The sequence below is a fragment of the Vipera ursinii genome, assembly GCF_947247035.1.
Source record: "Vipera ursinii genome assembly, chromosome: 12".
NCBI lineage: Eukaryota > Metazoa > Chordata > Lepidosauria > Squamata > Viperidae > Vipera > Vipera ursinii.
Window position 1 is genome coordinate 3,307,661 of NC_139525.1, and position 20,379 is coordinate 3,328,039.

At 43.7% G+C, this 20,379-nt stretch overlaps 1 protein-coding gene across 1 annotated transcript in view; it reads left to right on the top strand.

Moving 5' to 3' along the window:
* Window positions 1–20,379, top strand: part of IL1RAPL2 (interleukin 1 receptor accessory protein like 2) — a gene marked incomplete at its 3' end in the record, with an annotated part of 258,654 nt that overhangs the window by 6,964 nt on the left and 231,311 nt on the right. Inside the window, exon 2 of the mRNA XM_083372225.1 lies at window positions 2,285–2,386. Coding sequence (XP_083228351.1) covers window positions 2,305–2,386 — 82 coding nt within the window. The 5' untranslated portion in view covers window positions 2,285–2,304. The remainder of the gene's footprint in view (window positions 1–2,284; window positions 2,387–20,379) is intronic.

The window sequence follows — 20,379 nt, forward strand, 5'->3', positions numbered from 1 at the left end:
GAAAAGCACCTTTGGGACAACCAGGACCTGGAGGACGGAGAATCTCCATAGCCAGAAATGGTATAGGGTTTCCTACCTGAGTTGGACTAGAAGACCTTCAAGGTCCCTTCCAATTCTGTTGTTCTGTTATTCCAGATGGAGAGGAATTTATTTCTTGAAGATACTTCTTCGTACCAAGCCCCAGTTTAGAACTTTGCAGAGTGTGAAGGCGTACTTCCTTTTATAGGGTCACTGAAAGATGCAGACATGGAATAAATAGTGGTGTATTTTCACTTTTTCCGCCTCAACTTGGTTGGGCTCTTGATTTTTTTTTTAACCTAAAGAGCCATCAGTAATGTAAGCTCTACTCTAGGACAGCAATTTCTATTTATTGATAATTTTACTTCCCCTGTTCTAACTCTACAACATCTGGATATGGATATGGAGCAAGGCTAGGAAACCAGAGGCTGTGAGTTCAAGTCCTCCCTTAAGCTATGAATGCCAGCTGGGTGATTTTGGGCCAATCACCAGGAGGTGGTGAGTTCTAGTCCAGAAAGTTCTAGTCCATGAAAGCCAGTTGGGTGACTTTGGGCCAGCCCCTCTCTCTCAACCCAGCCCACCTCACAGGTTTGTTGTTATAGGGAAAATAGTAGGAGGAAAGTGTATTGGATATGTTCACTGCCTTGAGCTATTTGTAAAAATAGTAAAGGCAAGGACACAAATTAAATATGTATGAACCACTCGCTGTTGTTTCTTTTGTTTTTCACTTTCTTCTATCTTTTTAAAAAATTTTAAAAATTTCCTCAAGTTTTCTTTCCTTTTTAAAAAAACAACAACAAAAATTTAGCCTTGGAAGGTTGTAGGCCAGGTGCATTTCTCCCAAAAGACGAACTTGAAAACACAAAAGTACAATGTGCATGTTTTTCCCCCCCCCTGAACAAGTTCTTACATGATGCGTTTTTGTACAGAGTTTCCTGAATGTGTCCTCAACGCACAGTTTTGCTGGGGAACCAGCCTACAAAACTGAAGTGATAACTTTTAATTTGAAACAAGGATTTAGGTTGCTATCAAAATGTAATGTAAAGAAATCTCTCCCCCTCTTTAGCAATGAGCAGTCTTATCGCCATGGATATTTCTGGTTGAAAATAATATGCCAGCTTCCATAAAGCTAAACCAAAGTGGGAATAAATTGCTTTTTTAATTAAAAAAAAGTTTCAGTTTTGCAATTTAAATACTATTGAGTGTAACTGCTGGGAGGACTCAGGAAGAAGCATTAATAGGCCAGAGAATGAGAAGCTGTTACCACTTTTTGGTTGAAGAGTGCAAAGTGGAGAAAGTAATTTATGAAGATCCACTTGAAAAATCACCCAGCGTAACTTCATAATCACAATTATCTGTTAGAAGATTTAGTTCAATTACTTTATCTCCCCTTTAAAAGAAACCACCTTCCCCTCTTGTCAAGGTGGCCCTACTTGAACTGGGATTTGAAACTTCCAAAAAAAAAAAAAAGGTTAAGAAATCCTTCCTGGCATACTAATTTCTTCATTATCTGTGGTTGAATAGCTTTCGTGACTTGCTCTATCCTCTCGTTTCCGTTTGATTGTTCTGTGTACTCTAAAGTCAAATCTAAGTTGAGTTTAACTTCTGAAGACTTTATGGAGGCATCTAATGGTTTTCTAGTCTAGCGCTGATGATGTTAGCTAGCTGGGTCAAGAAAACCACCAAGCTCAGAGCGCACCAAGGACTCCATAGTCTTCCTCCACCACCACCACCTCCTCCTCCGCCTCCTCCTCCTCCTCCTCCCTGTACACCCTTCCCCTCCTAGCACTGATGATCTTACAGTACCTAGTTGGGTCATGAAACATCTGGAAGAAAACAACCCAGCTCAGAGAGCACCAAGGACTCCATAGTCTTTCTCCTCCTCCTCCTCCTCCTCCTCCTCCTCCTCCTCCTCCTCCTCCTCCTCCTCCTCCTCCTCCTTCTCCTCCTCCCTGTACACTCTTCCCCTCCTAGCACTGATGATGTTACAGTACCTAGTTGGGTCATGACACATCTGGAAGAAAACCACCAAGCTCAGAGAGCACCAAGGACCACTCAGTTCAACCTTGAGCTACAGATATTCCTTTCTATTGATAAGGACAGGAATGTTCTGTGACGTAAATATTTTAATTTGAACTTCCTAAGGACTGTTGAAGCCACTGTACCGCAAAGAGTTTGTGGAAAGGCTCTAAATAGAATAATGTGCAGAAATATACATCTGGCGGAGGCTTGGATTGGGACTTAACAACATCTGTATGCATTTCAGCTGCCAAAAGGGAGTAGAAGATGAAGCCTGCTCATGTCTTGGCCTTTGCAGTTTTTGTGGTCCTCTGCAGAAGCATGAAGCTGGTATCCAAGAGAAATTCAGGTACCGTAAGTTTCTGAAGTTCATTTTCAACAACATTTGGAAATTATTGGACAATATATCCCTTGGAGGATTTGTGGCTTCTGTTCAGTTGTCTTAATTGAGAGGGTGCAATCAAGAATCTGGGCGAGCAGTTTAAGCAAGGCTCATGAGACAGGGCCAGAAAGGGTCCAGCAACCCATTTTATTTCTCACATGTGTTGACCTTTAAGCCAAAGGGTTTCTGCAGAAACAGCAGAAAACTCCTGCTTAAGTGGGGTGTTAAGCGTTTACACCATTTTGGTGCCATTTAGTGAATTGCTTTATTGCTTGACAGTGATGGATGTCGGGGTTGTTGGGATCATGTGGTTTAAGCTTCAACCATTGACTTTGTTCCTGGATCTGCTTCCTTCAGGTGAGGGAACCATCCACAAGGTCTGGGTTTCCTTCCCCCCCCCCCATTTTCCTTTCTCCCCAACAAGGTGTGAGCCGGGGTGAATCCTAGCCTCAAGTTGATTTAGGTGAAATATTTCACTGCCAATATTGGGCTATTTTTATGTTTGTAATTTGGAACTGAACTATTTTAAGTGTTTTAATGACTCTTTGTTTGGTAAAATACATTTTTTAAAAAAAACAAAAGTGTGTGTGGGGGAAGAACTGTAAAAAGTACATAGCGTGAAAACTAAATTAAGGCTGTTACATTTCATACCGTGTGTATTTCGAGTTTGCTATAATTTCTGTTTCGTCAATCTTTGCCGAAGATGCAACATGCTAGGGTTGAGTATCTCAACTTACATTTTGGAGGGTCATAAATGGAGGCACACGGATGGGTTTGTGTTGTGGGTCTGGGGGTGTCTGTATTCCAGAAAGTGTAACTCTAACTTAATGAAACAGATTGATAAGAGGAAGGTGATGTATTTACAGAAAAGACTTTATAAGGATAAGAAAAATCTACTGCCTTCCTAACTACATCTTGCTGGGAAGAAGGTCAAGAGCAGGTGTGGATTTGTGACTGGGGAAAAAAGGAGGAGAAAAATGACGAGCAAATTTTAGACAAAAATCAAGCAGAGGGAGAGACAAAGAGAGGACACAAAGCAAATCTTTGAATTTCTACCTACATCTTACCTCCCCTTGAGATTTTTAGGTCACGAGGTACTGAAGAATGAATGTGCTCTGCACATCCAGATGTAGAATATGACCGGGTGGAGCTCCAGGGTTGAGGTGTCACCAGCTTGGAGTCCCTGTGGTCCTGTAACAGACCGAAGTCCAGCCTTCCTTAAAGTCCATTGATTCTTACCTGGCGCCAATGTGGCTTGACTATTAGTAGGTCAGATTCTTGTGGTGGCGCAGTGGTTAGAATGCAGTACTGCAGGCTGCTTCTGCTGACTGCCAGCTGCCAGCAGGTTGGCAGTTCGATCCTGACCGGCTCAAGGTTGACTCAGCCTTCCATCCTTCTGAGGTCAGTAAAATGAGGACCCAGATTGTTGGGAGCCATAGGCTGACTCTGTAAACTGCTTAGAGCGGGCTGTAAAACTCTGTGAAGCAGTATATAAGTCTAAATGTTCTTGTTCTCACTCTTGTGCATAAGTAGTTTGGACTAAACTTGCAGTGTTTTTGAAATGCCACAAAGAAGGGGGGGTGTTTCCACCTGTTCTCCAAAGCGCCTGAAGGCAGGACAAGAAGCAATGGATGGAAACTAACCAAGAAGCAACCTAGAACTTTGAGAAATTTCCTGACAGTTAGAACAATCAACCAGTGGAACGACTTTCCTCCAGAAGTTGTGGGTGCTCCAACACTGGAGGTTTTTAAGAAGAAATTGGACACCCATTTATCTGGAATGTCATAGGGTTTCCTGCCTGAGCAGGGGGTTGGACTAGAAGACCTCCTTGGTCCCTTCCAACTCTGTTATTCTGTTAAATCTATCCTGGCTCCTGAATTAGTGCACCTGATACCAACACCCCAAATCCTTAACGTATGCCTAAAAATGCTTTCACTTTTCACACATTTGATTGATAATATCTTGCATCCATTGATCCAGGTAAACTTTGTACAGTAGCCAACTGGTGTGGGTTTTTTCCCCCCTCTACAAAAAAAAAATATTTGTTTAAAAACAAGGTTAATATCTAAAGCAAAGCCATTGACATTCCTTTCAATAGTGACATGTGTTAAATGGATTTCTTTCTCTGCTTCCCAGACTTTACAATGTCTACCTGAAGCAGAAGTAACCGGCATCCTTTTTTTTAATAGAAAGATCCGGCGGATGGACGGCTGGCCTCCGGATTGTTCAATAGCTCGAAAAGGGGGGGGGATGGTGGCCCCCTGCCATGTCAAAACTTGGGTTGGCAATCAAAGAGCAGGTTGTCAGGAATTGAAAAGTTATCATTTGTGCTACCAGTTAAAAGGCTGAAATTGATTTTTTTTCCCCGCCCCCGGATGAGAAGAAGGAACTTAATTTATCAAACCATGCTCTTAAAAAAGAAGAAGAAGAAGAAGAATTTCTCCATCTTAATAATTGCTGGTCCTACCAGGAGGCGATGGGTATGATGGTCTTGGTGGCAGATGGGCACAAACGTGGTAAATGTGGCTCCTTTACAGCCAATATAATCACTTCATTGGCATCATTAAATGGGCATCAGTGAACTGCAGTACAGGAAAGAGAGAGAAAGAGAGAGAGGGAGAAAAAGAGAGAGAGAGGGAGGCCGGGAGGGGGAGAGAGAGGGAGAAAGAGAGAGGGAAGGAGAGAGAGAGAGGGAGGGAGGGAGAAAGAGGGAGGGAGGGAGGGAGAAAGGAAGGGAGGGGTGGAGAGAGGGAGGGAAAAAGAGATAGGGAGGGAGGGAGGAAGAGAGAGGGAGGGGGAGAGGGAGAGAGAGAGAGAGAGAGGGAAGGAGAGAGAGAGGGAGGGAGAAAGAGGGAGGAAGGGAGAAAGGGAGGGAGGGGTGGAGAGAGGGAGGGAAAAGAGAGAGGGAGGGAGAGAGGGAGGGGGAGAGGAAGGGAGAGGGAGGGAAAGAGAGAGAGAGAGAGGGAGATGTGAACACAAACACGTCTACCCAGTTTATGATACAATGGACAAGTTATTGCAAAAGTTCAAGAAAGATATTGGAGAGACCAATGTCTCTCCTCATTTTTTTTAACCATTCAATGTTTAGTAACTCGATTAATTTCTTGTTGGCAGTAACTGTTTTCTGCTTTTAATTGAGCCAGCTGCCATCTGAAGAAGGGGAAAAAGAATTGTTCTGTGCATTGCATTTCATTTTTTTTTAAATGAAGCAGTTTGTTTTTAAGCGTGTTGTTTCTGAAGGTGTGCATTAGTTTATTTTTGTTTTAATGCACCCTAAAATTGCTTTTAATTGCTCCCCGTTCTGCGATGTGTTCTTTGAACGTTGAAAAGAGGGTTAAAGGTGTTTAAATAAATTATACGTGAAATTATAAACGAAAGTTGGCAAGTAAACATTGGCAATTTAAGAAACAATGACCTAATATTCTCTCGAGAGAAGAGGAGACAATGGCCCCTTCTAGGATAATCCTAAACCTTTTCAAAAAGGTTTTATAGAAAATGTCTTGCATTCTCAGCTTGGCCTAAAGCAATCCTGAAATATTTGAGGAAAAAGCCCAGGAGGTTTAAGTACCACTGAAGCAATGAAACCAATTCAGATTATATAATCATTGATCCTCACAAAAGGCCAGAAACGAAACCTCTTCCAAAGCCAGACATAAATTCAAGCCAAAGTGCCTAAGACCTCGTTCTTGAAATACTTGGGAAAACTTGTTAGAAGAAATTGATTTGTCCACAATATCCTTTCTTTGGTAAGTGGGACAGCCAAACTTTCCAAGGATCCAGAACCCCACATGCTATCAAAAATACTTCAGTTGATTTTCCGATATAGTCATATAAAGGTAAAGGTAAAGGTTCCCCCGCACATGTGTGCTAGTCGTTTCCGACTCTAGGGGCCGGTGCTCATCTCCGTTTCAAAGCCGAAGAGCCAGCGCTTGTCCGAGGACGTCTCTGTGGTCATGTGGCCGGCATGACTAGACGCCAAAGGCGCACGGAACGCTGTTACCTTCCCACTGCAGTGGTCCCTATTTTTCTACTTGCATTTTTACGTGCTTTCGAACTGCTTGGTTGGCAGAAGCTGGGACGAGTAACAGGGGCTCACTCTGTTACGCGGCACTCGGGATTCGACCCGCCAAACTGCCGATCTTCTGATCGACAAGCTCAGCATCCTAACCCACTGAGCCACCGCGTCCCTATATATACCACTCACATAATATAGCATCTGGGTGTGTGATGTCCATTTTGGTATCTTTTTGGAGAGGAGGAAGCAGTGGCAATAGAAATCGGAAAGTCTTCCAATATTTGAGGGGCTGTCACAGAGAAGAGGGAGTCAAGCTATTCTCCAAAGCACCTGAGGGCAGGACAAGAAGAAGCAACAGGTGGAAACTAACCAAGGAGAGAAGCAACCTGGAACTAAGGAGAAACTTTCTGACAGTTAGAACAATTAACCAGTGGAAAGACCTGCCTCCAGAAGTGGTGAATGCTCCAATCCTGGAAGTTTTCAAGGAGAAACTGGATAAACACTTGTCTGAAATAGAACATCTCTGCTTGAGCAGAGTTTGGACTAGAAGACCTTCAACATCTCTTCCAACCCTGTTAGTCTATGTTCTAAATGCCAGAACAGGAGAACAAGAAGCTTGAGAGTCTGTTTTGACAGGGCTTGGAGTAGACAGCAGAGGTAGAAAGCGAAGTCCCTGTGACATTGTTGGACTTAGCAGCTCCAGTCCATAGCTTCCAAGCCTACCACTAAGTGGAGGAATGGAGGGTAAATGGTGGAAGAGTGCCAGGCAACAAGGTGATCTTTCTAATGGGTCTAGGACCACAAGGTACTGTAAGCCTGGGAGAAATCAGCTACTGGGAACTTTTACAAGGAGATCTAAAGCAGAGGTCTTCAAATTTGGCAACTTTAAGACTTGTGGACTTCAACTCCCAGAATTCCTCAGCCAGGCTGAGGAATTCTGGGAGTTGAAGTCCACAAGTCTTAAAGTTGCCAAATTTGAAGACCCCTGGTCTAAAGGATCTGATGTATCAATCAAGGAGAATATTTGTAGCTCAAGGTTCAAATACTCTTTCCTCAGTACTCTTTCACCTTGGTTGCTTTCTTGCAGACGTTTCCTTACCCAAATTAGATAATATCATCAGTTACTCTAGCACTGATGATGTTACTTACTTGGGTAATGAAACATCTGCAAGAAAACAATGAAGCTCAGGATAGCACCAAGGACCCCTCAGTCTGATTTATCCTTCATCCTCCAGGATATTTGACCATGAATTGTTGTCTTGGGTATCTTGACCTTTGCTTGAACCATAACCTCCTCTGACTTATGTCATGGTACGTTGGCTTTAGATGCATGGGCTTGGATAACTCTTTGGCTCCAATAACTCTGTAAGAAATGATGTTCTGTCTTTCGGTGGTGGGCTATTGCTGGCTGTCCTTTTTTTTGTTGCTCTCTGGGCCTCCTTGGGGCAAAACGAGCTGACCTCAGCTTAGAAAAGGATGACTTCACCAGAACACAATGTGAGACTTTGCTAGTGCTCGGTCATGGCAGAGAGTGCCCAGAAGCGGCTTTGTAAAGGCCACTTTTGTTGAGTGGGAGTCGCACTCACAAACAGCACGGTCTTTCTCCAGTTATGATGTAATGTAGTTGAGCGACCTAGGACAAACAGGGGAGGGAACAGTGCTCCTGGTTCCTCAACCAGCTGGAGAGGAAGAATCTGCTTTTCTGCCAGGAAGAGATGGATGGAAGCAGATATCCCAATCTTGGTTCTACCAGCTCAGTTTGAAATGACTGGAAGAAGAAGTCTGTGTGTCTTTGCCTTATTAAATTTCTTTTAATATTCAGCCAGCATTTTACTTCTCTGCCCTGCTGGTTTTAGTTCTTCTCTTCAGATCAACAGAGATCGAGTTTGGCTAGTTTTCAGGCCCAGCCATCCCTTCAAATATTCGAAGACTACTTTCAGGTTTTTCCTCAATCTCTTTTCTCCAGAACATTCTGGGCAACTTTCTCGACTTACAACTGCAACGGAGGCCAGAATTTCTGTTGCTAAACAAGACAGAGGTTCAGTGACTTTTGCCCGACTTTACGACCTTTCTTGCCACAGTTGTTATTGTTGTGACTCAGGGCCAGCCTGTGGGCCCGACAGCCGGGTCCGATGTATCGGAGGACTCAGATGTGGGGGAGGAGGGAAACGAACCGGCTGATGATGATTTGGAGACTTTGCAGAGTCCTCAGCCGGGGACCTCTTCTCAGCTGCGTGAGCCCGAGAGTGCGGAGGATGATGACCCACAGCTGGCCCTGTTCAAGGACGCCCGACGCAGGAGGCAGACGAGCAGGGACAAACAAAGAAAGGCTATGGGACTCCTCGGGAGGAGGCACAGGGAGACCACGCCCTGAGCTCTCTATAAAAGAAGTGTTTGGGGAGGGGCTGGTTGCTGAAAGCAACTTTTCCGTTTGAGAAGTCAAGCTCTTGTATTCTTGTAACAGTGTAATTAAAACTTGGCAGAAGCCTTTTGGTCTTGGACGCTTTCCAGACTCTTCTTTTGATTAGGGGTGCGAGAAGAGGGCTGGTTCAGAACAGTTATGTGAATCGCAGTTGTAAAGTGAACATGGCTTCCCCATTGACTTTGCTGGTCAGAAGATCTCAAAAGGGGGTTGCATGACCCCAAGACACTGCAACCATCATAAATACAAACCATTTGCCAATCATCTGAATTTTGATCGCGTTATCTATCCCGGGGAGGCTGCAACCTTCACAAGTCTGAAAACTGGTCTCTTTTTTCAATTGCTGATGTAACTCTGAACAGTCACTGAACAAATAGTTGAAAGTCTCCTGATTTTTGAGACCTTTGTTATATACCTTGATCCGGGTCCTGGTGGACCAAAACTGTGTGGTTCAGTTTATTAAAGATCTTTTGAAAATATGGAGCCAAGAACTGGTATTGGACTGCAGCCGTGAACCAGCTGAAGTCCAAAAGAGGATTATGTCCTTTCTTGCGTTATAGAAGCCCCCCTTCCATCAATACAGATTGTGTTATTCTTTTTTTTTTCCTAACAGCTACTTCATATTTCTGGCTGTGTTCAGTTAAGACGCCGATGGCCTTTTTTGTATGAATTGCAATTGAGTCAGTAAGTTGATTGATGGTACTTAACTGCAGAATTTTGCATTTTTCCTTGGTGGAATTTAATTGCTGCAAAGACTATAATTGTGGAATGCCAAGTAACGATGCTTGCCTTGGTTCCCTCTTTGAAATCAAACCATGATTAACTGTGACTCATGGTCACCATGACAAAGCCTGAAAGTAGCATTAAAAGTTAATAGGGTAGATGTATGCACTGTCGCCATCAAAGTTGCATGAGCTATATTTGTTGTTGTTGTTAGTTGCGAAGTTGTGGTCCAACCCTTCATGACCCCATGGACAACATTCCTCCAGGCCTTCCTGTCCTCCACCATCTTCTGGAGTCCCTTTAAGCTCACGCCTCCTGCTTCAGTGACTCCATCCAGCCACCTCATTCTCTCTCGTCCCCTTCTTCTATTGCCCTCGACCTTTCCCAGCATTAGGCTCTTCTCCAGTGAGTCCTTCCTTCTCATTAGGTGGCCAAAGTATTTGAGTTTCAACTTCAGGATCTGGCCTTCTAAAGAGCAGTCAGGGTTGATCTCCTCCAGGACTGACCGGTTTGATCGCCTTGCAGTCCAAGGGACTCGCAGGAGTCTTCTCCAGCACCACAGTTCAAAGGCCTCAATTCTTTGGCGCTCAGCCTTACTTATGGTCCAACTTTCACAGCCATGAGCTATATAGTTTCATATTTATTTATTTATAATTGAATTTCTATACCGCCCTTCTCCCGAAGGACTCAGGGCGGTGTACAGGGCAGTAAAAGCTTTACATACAAAAGTTAAAATGAAATTAAATTAATTAAGCCGTAACAATAAATAATTAAAAAATAGATTATATAGAGCAAGGGTCTCCAAACTTGGCAACTTTTAGACTGGTGGACGTCAACTCCCAGAATTCCCCAGCCAGCGTGAAGTCCACAAGGATGACTGGATGGGGAATTCTGGGAGCTGAAGTCCACAAGTCTTAAAGCTGATTTCTGGCAGTTGAAGTCCACAAGCCTTAAAGTTGAATTCTGGGAGTTGAAGACACGAGTCATCCTCCTGTAAAATTTTGCTTTTCAATAACTCTCATGTGAAAGCTGTATTTTTTTTAAAATACCGCACATAGTAGCAGCTAGGATATCTTTAAGCTATTCCCTTGGGGTCTTTTCTATAGGAAGGTTTGTTTGATTCTTCACCTGTCACTTCTAAAATTCTTAAGTCATTCTGGATTCCTTGGCAAATAATTAATAGAGGTTTATGAGAACCCTGAAGTCCTTCCTTGAAATCTCTGGAGTCAGTAAAGCGGAACATCTCTGTTTAAGCTCCTGATGATAGAAATAAAACCCTCTAGACTCAACATTTGAGTTGTAAGCAAACATCACTCCCTCCTATTCCACGCTTGGCTAACAGCATTCTAGCTCTTTGGGAATTGGTCTCCAGGTATACCGGCACTACTACTACTACTACTACTACTACTACTACTACTAATAATAATAATAATAATAGTAAAAACTCATTTCAAGAAAGCCTGCCTTGGATCCCTACTCTGTTTAAAGGTTTGACAAATGTCACCTCACCTACGTAGGTTGAACTTGTGACTCTGAAGATATGGGGCCTCTATGATCAAAGTCAGCTGGTGGGCTCTTAAATCCTTCAGTGCAAAAAAAAAAGAAGAAGAAGAAAGAAATGGAACTTAAATTGCTTTTTTTCTCCTCAATTTGGTCCTGGTCATGGTACCTGGTAGATGGACACGGGATAATTACAGACGGGCATGTGATGTTACCATGTGTGGAGTGGCCGGCAATGTGGCTAAGCATTAAAAAAAAGAGTTTTTTATCCCATTTTATCCCAATGTCTCTTTAAAAAAGTGTTTTTAATCCCATTTTATCCCACTGGAGATTTAAGAGCAGAAGTTCCAAATCGAGATATTTGAAAGCTGATGGGCAGTCTTCAACTTACGATCACAACTCGGGCCAAAATTGCTGTTGCTAAACGGGGCAGTTGTTAAGTGGCTTGTTATGACATTTCTTGCCACAGCTGTTAAATGAATCGCTGCAGTGATTAAGTTAGCAACACAGTTGTTACGTGAAGCTGGCTTCTCCATGCACTTTGCTTGTCAGAAGGTCGCAAAAGGGGATCACGTGACCCCCCCACCCCCTGGGGACACTGCGACCGTCATAAGTACAGGTCAGTTGCCGAGCATCTGAATTTTGATCACGTGACCGTGGGGAGGCTGCAACGGTCCTATGTAACTTTTTTTTTAGTGCCGTTGTAACTTGGAATGGTCACTACACGGTTGTAAGGTGAGGGCTACCTGTACAAAGGTATAAAGGGGGCAGAGATGCACTTTCAAAATTGCATGATTCTGTTAATGCAACCTTACACCTTACCCTGAAGTTAGCTACTACTTCTGCACGTGCTTTTTGTGTAGCTCTCTCAAAGGGCTGATTGCTTTGTTGCTATTCCCTTGAGCTCCGGAGTGAAGGGCGAAAAGTAAGAGTAAAGTTATTTTACCAAGTCACATGCAGCGTGACCTACATTAGCCACAAAAGTGGAGGAAAATAAGTCAGCAATTATTCCCGTTCGTCCTCCCCGTCTTAGAGAAGGTCCACCTCGACATTTCTATTTGGTCTCATTTTTCCTGTGGCCTGTTGGAAACACGGTTGGCTTTCTTTAAACCAAATTAATTTCAGGGGGAATCCGTGGGTATGATCTGCTCTGAAGGCGCATGCGTCCCTGATAATGCTCTTCTGGCGTGTTCCGAGATGCCCGTTCTTTGTGTGCCCACTAGAAGAAGCACTAAAACGAGACCATTTGAATTCTCCCCAAGCCTGCAGTGTGATTTAACCTTTCTTCCTGCAGATCCCCTCTGACCTTGGGCTATTCGGTTGGCTTTCCAAAATAAAGGCAGACAAGATTGCAATGATATGTACACTATAGTATGTTCCAAGGAAACCTTCCAAAGCCATAAATCAGCTCTGGGGTGAACCATGGCAATAGCTGCAGTGAAGATCCATCTTCTGCATTCAGAATGGCACATGTGCAGTTACGGATAAAATTCAGGTTTGCTGCAAAACAGCAATAACCACCTCTTTCAGCATTCCCAGGTAGACCAAATGGAAGCTAATTCTACTTTATTGTAAGGCCACATTCACCGAATTGCAAATCTTCCCCCATCTCTTTTACAGGGTTTCTTTTCTGAGTTTCTTCCTTTGCCCAGGATGCAGCTGTGAGCTATACCTTCTGTGATCTGACCCTTCCCTCCCCTCCCCTTCCCTCCCCTCCCCTCCCCACCCCAATCTCTCAAGGTAATTCCCACGTAGCATTGCACACCCACACACCCTCTAGAATATACATTTCTAGCCTAATGGAACCAGTGAAGGATTTTATGTAGGTCAATGCAATTCTTATTAATTATGACTCAGCAGTCCATTACTTATAGAATTATGCTTTTCCTTCAGGGTGTTGAGCAATTAAACTCTTTCCTGCTCATTTCTTTCTCATATCTGTCTGCACATGGTTTGGTCCAGCTTTGAGGGTTCCCCTGCATTCAGCAAACTGGAGTTCTGCCACCAGGCTTGCAAGAACCGGTGGGTAATTGAAGAAGATTAAATATGAGTGTGAGACAATTGCTGGATATCGGTGTCCAGCTAGGGGACTATTTTTATGTATGGCTGCGATGTAATATGTAGTTCAGCGCTCAGTTATAGCTGCTTTTTTATTAGGGACTGTGTGTGCATTGATTGAGCTGGAAGGAATTGTTAATCCAATCTAAGAAAAGGACAGTGCAGTACAGATAGCCCTTGACTTATGACCACAATGGGTCCCAATATTTCTGTTGCTAAGTGAGACAGTTGCTAAGTGAGCTTTGCTCCATTTTCCTGAATATCTGAAGAAGACCCAAAGAAGCTTCTGAAGACCTGAATAAGACCTGAAGGAGCTTCTGAAGACCTGAAGAAGAACTGAAAGTGCTTCTGAAGACCTGAAGAAGACCTGAAGGAGCTTCTGAAGAAGACGTGAAGGAGTTTCTGAAGACCTGAAGAAGAACCGAAAGAGCTTCTGAAGACATGAAGAAGAACTGAAAGTGCTTCTGAACATCCGAGAAAGAGCTGAAGGAGCTTCTGAAGACCTGAAGAAGCTTCTTGGATGAGAAACAAAGTGTTTTCAAAGAAAACACCAAGACAGTCCAGTTGCCTTTGGGAAAAAGCACCTTTGGGACCATCATGACCTATGATTGAGAATCTTCATATCTTCATTCCCAGCAAGTGTTTCCTTCCTTCCCCAATGAACTAATTTCATAATGCTCTCCTTAAGTGTGTGTACGCATGCAGATGGTAGGTACTATCGTGGCCTTGGCTGTTAACTTTGAGCCTGGACATCTTATCCTGGAAAAACCTGATTTGCTTTAAGATTCTACTGACGCAGCCCAATAACCCTCAAAATTAGTCACCATTACACAGAACACGGTCCCGTTTGCTTTCCTTTTGCATCCTTCCATGCCAGATTTATGGTGGTTTTTAGCAGCACATCCTTAAGGGGCTATTAGCCTATGCAAAAATAAAATTCCCTCTTCTCGGTCTAAAAATATTTCCTAACAACCTAAACAAAATTTAAGGAGTTGAAAATTACCTTTTAGAGCTCCCAGTTGGAAAGCACAGCGTGAGCACTAAATTATCCCCATAATTACACCAGTAATAATGCGCAACCTTCACGCAAACAATATGGCCCTTAAAGAAGAGTTGACTTTTTACAAGTATATTATACCTCCGATGTTCCTGTGGCAAGACTGGCCCACCAGCTGGAAGGAAATATTCTTTCCTGCCTTAAAACTGAGGAGATCTTCAAGTGAACATGTTTCTGAAATGAAATCAAAGTCAGAAAAACTGCCCCCTCTTCCCAATCACCGACACTTCCATTTCATGCTGGTTACGCCAAGGGGAATTGAAAGATTCATTTATAGAGAAGATGTGGACATGGTCTTTGGGAGTAAACCTCATGCAGAAAATTTGGGGAGGGTGAAGGTGGAATCGGGGCACTGCTTTCCCATCACCCCCCTGGGATAGTGCCAGATACAAGATGTCAGGAGCCAGGATAGAGTTCTAAAGTATAGGTAGTCCTTGACAAATGGCCCCAAGGGAGCCTTACTAGGCTAAGCGAGACATTTATTTCAGTGAGTGTTGCCTCATTTTATGACCTTGCTTGTTCGGTGAATTGTTGCAGTTGTTAACTTGGTCACACAGGGTTGTTAAGTGAACCTGGCTTCCTCATTGACTTTGCTTGTTGGAAGGTCACAAAAGCGGATCACATGCCCCCCCCCCCCGTGGACGCTAAGGCTGTCATAAATAGGAACCGGTTGCCAAGAGTCTGAATTTCAATCACATGACTGTGGGGTCGCAAGTAAGAAAAACGGTCATAACTCACTTTTTTTGTTGCCGTTGTAATTTTGAATGGCCACTAAATGAATTGTCGTAAGTCGAGGACTGATTGTACTACAAGTTTAATTTGTGCTACCTGTACACAAGAATCTGTCCTACTCATGGTCAAAGTGAATTGGCACCAGATAAGAATCAACAGACTTCATGGGAGGCTGGACTTAGGTCTTTTAATGTAAAGTGCCGGGGAAATCAGGAGATTCAGGCAGTTCAAATGAGTATAAAGATTTATGGCAAGGTTAAGCTCTCTACAAGAATCTGGCCAACTAACGGTCAAGGGAAATGAGCGGGAGATAAGAAAGACATTCAAGGTGGGCTGGACTTAGATCTGTGGCAGGCATGCAGAGACCCATGACTTATGACGTGTTTGACCCCTCCCTCCAGCTCAGCCTGGTCATCTCTTACATCTATGGGGCACAGAGACCCCAAACTAATGATGATTTGACCCTGCCCTTGGTCCCAGCTTGGCCATCTACAGAGAGGCACTTGTAATTCCAGAAGTGGCTTTAAAAATATGCAAGCTGTATGTTCAGAATGATGTTAGGTGCCAATGTTGACCTGGAAAGTCTGTCGCTTAAATCTGGGATTGCTAACAGGTTACGCAGAGCCTTAAAGCTTGGTGTCCTTGGCACAGTTCCTGGGCTATTGAAGACCAGATGAAGAAAGTTGTGACTGAGGTGGGGTTGTTAAACTGCACCGTGCTGCACACCAAGTACAGAACAACTTTAGCCCCTGCACAATGCATCCTTCCGTAGAGATGAGCTTTGATTCTTCGGAGACTCGAAGCAAAAGCTTAATCTCTTATAGATATGGTTTTGTTGTTTTGTTGTCCTAAGGCAGCAAATGAGATGAGTAGATTTCCCTTCTTGGTAAGAGAAACTTTGTTTAAATACCCAGAAGTAACCCTGCTGCATAGAAAACAAAACAAACCCTGTGCTAAATTGCATGAGATTAGCTTCATTAAGAACCGTAGCTAATTGGACATTGCAAGATCTCCTGGGTTATTGTGTTTTTGGCACTGTGTGGAACTTGCTACCTGCAGACTATGCTTGCATCGCTGGAATTACTCTTCTGTAATTATTTTAGTTATTTGTTAGGCTACACACACTATGCAATGGCGTAGTTGTTTTCTCCCCTTAATGTTTATTGGAGTTTGAATTACCAGCTTCCCTTTGTGGTCCCTTAGGTGACTTTATTTGTATAGGGTGATTGTTTCTTTTGGGACGCCTCTAAATTGATGCTGGAACGAAGGCTCTTTCTGTACGAGCATCCTGCCTCGGTCTTATCAGCTATCAAGAGAACAACTTGACGGCGATTCTTGCCTCGTGAATTACAAGATTGCAGCAAAGTGCCTGGTTAGAGACTAAATTGATGTGAGAAAGTGCAAACAAGGATACGAGCAATTTGTGGCTTGCATTTCTGAAGACTGAGTTTATTTGGAACCAGCATTGTGGTTTTAGCTTTCTGCTTTCTTTAACTAAATTCGAGTTTAGGAAGGAATGAGCTAAATACAAGATTATGGCATCCTGTTTTATCCTCCATCCATTAATGAAAGGAGTATCTTTCTGAAGTGAAGTTGTTTTGTTTTCTGATTCTACATGTTGCCTTTATGTGTGCATGTTTGTACAGCTGTATATGTTTTGGTTTTCCTTTACCATGTTGTGTGAACTTAGTCTTTAAGTTCACACAACCATGATTTATGGTTTAGTGTTCTGTATGAATTCAGTCAGTTGTGGTTTATTCAGCGAACTATACTTAAGCGAGCCATAGTTTTGCTCAACTTATGATCTTGATTCATAGAATCCTAGGGCTGGAAGGGACTGTGAAGGTCTTCTAGTCTAACCCTCTGCCCAAGGCTGGACTCCTTATTTCACCCTGGACAAATGGCTGTCTATCTTTTCTTGAAAGCCTCCAGTGATGGGACACCCACAACTTCTGAAGGCAAGCCATTCCACTGATTAATTGTTCTCACTGGCAGCAAATTAAGTAACTCTTGTTACTCAGCCCATGATCGTGGTCTGAATTTTGTTCCGAGTTTCCATCCCTCTGGCTATGATAGGTGACTTTTTTAAATCTTCATTTTTGTCTGTCATTTCCATTTTGGATGGCAGGGTGCTGTTTCATCTGAATTGGATCATTATGATTTCTTCAGAGAGGACGGAACACCTTCACTTTACGTCTCTTATCTACCCCCCACCCCCCCTTTCAACAAGGCTCTCTAGTTGAATTGTTTCGCGTCCAATTTCAACCGAAAACCTCTTGACTGGGCACTGTGAAATCCCATTACATTTTTCTTTGTGCCTCTAGGTTAAAAAAAAGGGGGGGGGGAAATCAAGTGCCAAATTTCAGTTTTTCAAAGGGGGGCCTCCTTGTGTGATTAAGCTATTGGATATTTTTTTTTTAGAAAAAAAAACTTGTGTCAAATAAAGCAAGCCTTACATGCAAAACAGTCCTAAATTGAAGACATTTCACAGCCATTTTCGTGGGGCAAAGGTGAAACTCAAGAGTGCTTGTGTTCATAGCACCTGCTCTGCGATATCCTTGATAGTTAGTAATCTGTACAGTTAAATATTCATTCATGAGCTGTTACAGTAATTAAATCCCTTTGCAAAAGGATGTGCTATAAAGAGTCTCTGGGGGCGGGACGTACATTCCAAATGTAATCTTGCAAATTAACAAAGCTTTTCGGTTATTTAGTGGTGTTAGTATGCTAATCTCCCCCTTATGTTAATCTTAACTAGAAAAAGGAGAGAGTTTCCCCCTTTCTCTTAAAACTACATGGGTGCAATCTCTTGATGTTATTCTTGTTATTGGTGCTATTCTTGTTGTTGTTGTTGCTGATGCTGTTCTGTTATCCTGTTGTTTTGATGTCGGTTTATTGCTCAGCCCAACATGGTTTGTAGGACTGGGGTCTAGCACAGCCTGCGAATCCAGCCAGGTGAGACTTATTTACCAAACCCTGAAGAAGCAAACACGGTTTTGGGTGATTGGATAAAGTCAGTGGATGGATCAGCTCATACATCTAAATCAGGGATATTCAACTTCACCAACTTTAAGACCTGTGGACTTTAACACCCAGAATTCCCCAGCCAGCCATGCTGGCTGGGGAATTCTGGGAGCTGAAGTCCACAAGTCTTAAAATTGCAAAGTTTGGACATCCCTGGTTCTCCATCACATAGGTTGACTTTCAGAGCACAACGGTTTCAGGGAATGTGGTCTTGGTTTTGAACCCTTCGCTTCCTTTGCACGTTGTGAGAAAAATGCCCATTTAAGTAAGTTTGCCTGCTGCTCCTGCCATGCAAGTCAGAATCCCTGACAGCAATCACATATGTAAGAATGGAATATTACATATTTGTCCCTAGCTTGGTCGCTCAACAGTGAGACACTGGTGAGGTGGGCACAGGAGTGCCTGCATTTTCTGCGTTGCATGAGAAAAGCACATCTTCCTTCCCTTGTCCTTACCACTTTCTACAGAGGGGACAATCGAGAGCATCCTGTCATACAGCATCACTGTCTGGTTTGGAAGCATCCCTGCTTCAGACAGGAAAGTGGTGCAGAGAGTGGTGAGGACGGCAGAAAAGATCATTGGCAGTTCACTTCCTCCTATCCAGGACGTGGCATATAAGCGATGCTTGAGCAGGGTCCACAGGATTGTCTGGGACACAACACACCCTCTTCATGACCTGTTTTCCCTGTTACCTTCTGGGAGGAGGGGGCTTTGTGGCATCCGAAGCAGAACATCCAGATTCCGTCACAGTTTTGTCCCATACGGCATCAACCTTGAGAACGCTCAAGTTTCCTCTTTCTGCTATGTATTCAAAATTGACAGTATTTATATATGTATGAGGGATGTGGTGGCTCAGTGGGTTAGGATGCTGATCTTGTCGATCAGAAGGTCAGCAGTTTGGCGGTCGAATCCCGAGTGCCACGTAACAGAGTGAGCGCCTGTTACTCGTCCCAGCTTCTGCCAACCTAGCAGTTTGAAAGCACGTAAAAATGCAAGTAGAAAAATAGGGACCACTCCGGTGGGAAGGTAACAGCGTTCCGTGTGCCTTTGGCGTCTAGTCATGCTGGCCACATGACCACGGAGACATCCTCGGACAAGCGCTGGCTCTTCGGCTTTGAAACGGAGATGAGCACCGCCCCCTAGAGTCGGAAACAACTAGCACGGATGTGCGGGGGAACCTTTACCTTTATATATGTATGGGTATACATATATATATCCATACATATATATATTAATACTATCCATTTTGAATACATAGTGTGTGTCTCTGTGTGTCTGTGTATATGTATATGTATAGGTGTACAGATATGTTATGTACATGTATGGGTAGACACATACTTTATTTTGAGAGCAGGCAACAGAATGTCAGTTTTTAATATGGGCCAGTGTACTCACAGTAAAAAATGACAATAAAGGTTATGTTATCTTATCTTATCTCACAATACCTTCCATCTACTGTCTGGAGGTTAATCTCTGAGCTAGGAGTGAATTTTACCCAATATAGGGCCATAATTCTTCTTTTTTTTTGGAAGTAAGTAATCATTTGAGCATGCTGTGGGCCACTGACTCACCTACTCCCAGAAGATCCAAATACTAAATCATTATTAGTAAGCACAGATTCTCTGAGTTGAGCCTGTCTGCTTCTTCTGTTTCATGTGATCGGAATACAAGTTTCAGCTCTGAGGAATAAGGCAGAAGCGAGGTTTTGAAAGGAAGTGCTATAAACGAAGATGGTGCCCTTTGCTTGGAGAACTGCTTGGTTTCACATACAAATGGTCAACCAGGGTCCCCATAGATGTTCCTGTTAGCACTGTGCCTAATAATATCAGCCAGCACAGCCAGGTGAAAGTTGTAGGTCAACAACATCTGGGGGGCCAGAGATTCCCTACACTGAGTTAGGGTTTTCTGTCATCCAAGGCTGGTTCCCAGAATCTCTTTCCAGCACCAGGGTGTAGTGTTGTGACTCAGGGCCAGCCTGTGGGTCCGGCAGCCGGCTCAGATGTCTCGGATGACTCAGACAAGGGGGAGGAGGAGGGTGTGGAAGACGAACTGGCTGATGATGGCTTGGAGGCTTCGCAGAGCCCCCAGCCAGGGCCCTCTTCTCAGCTGCGCGAGCCCGATAGTGCGGAGGATGATGACCCACAGCTGGCCCTGTTCAGGGACGCCCGACGCAGGAGGCAGTCAAGCAGGAACAAGCAGAGAAAGGCTGTGGGACTCCTCGGAAGGAGGCACAGGGAGGCCATGCCCTGAACTCTAAATAAAAGGAATGTTTGGGGAAGGGCTGGTTGCTGAAAGCAACCGTTCCATTTGAGGATCAAAGTTCCGGTTTCTTGTTTCATGTTCTGTTGTTTTGCTTGTGAATTAAACTTGGCAGACGCTTTCCAGCCTCAGACGCTCTCCAGTCTCTACTGTTTGTACAGGGGTTTGCC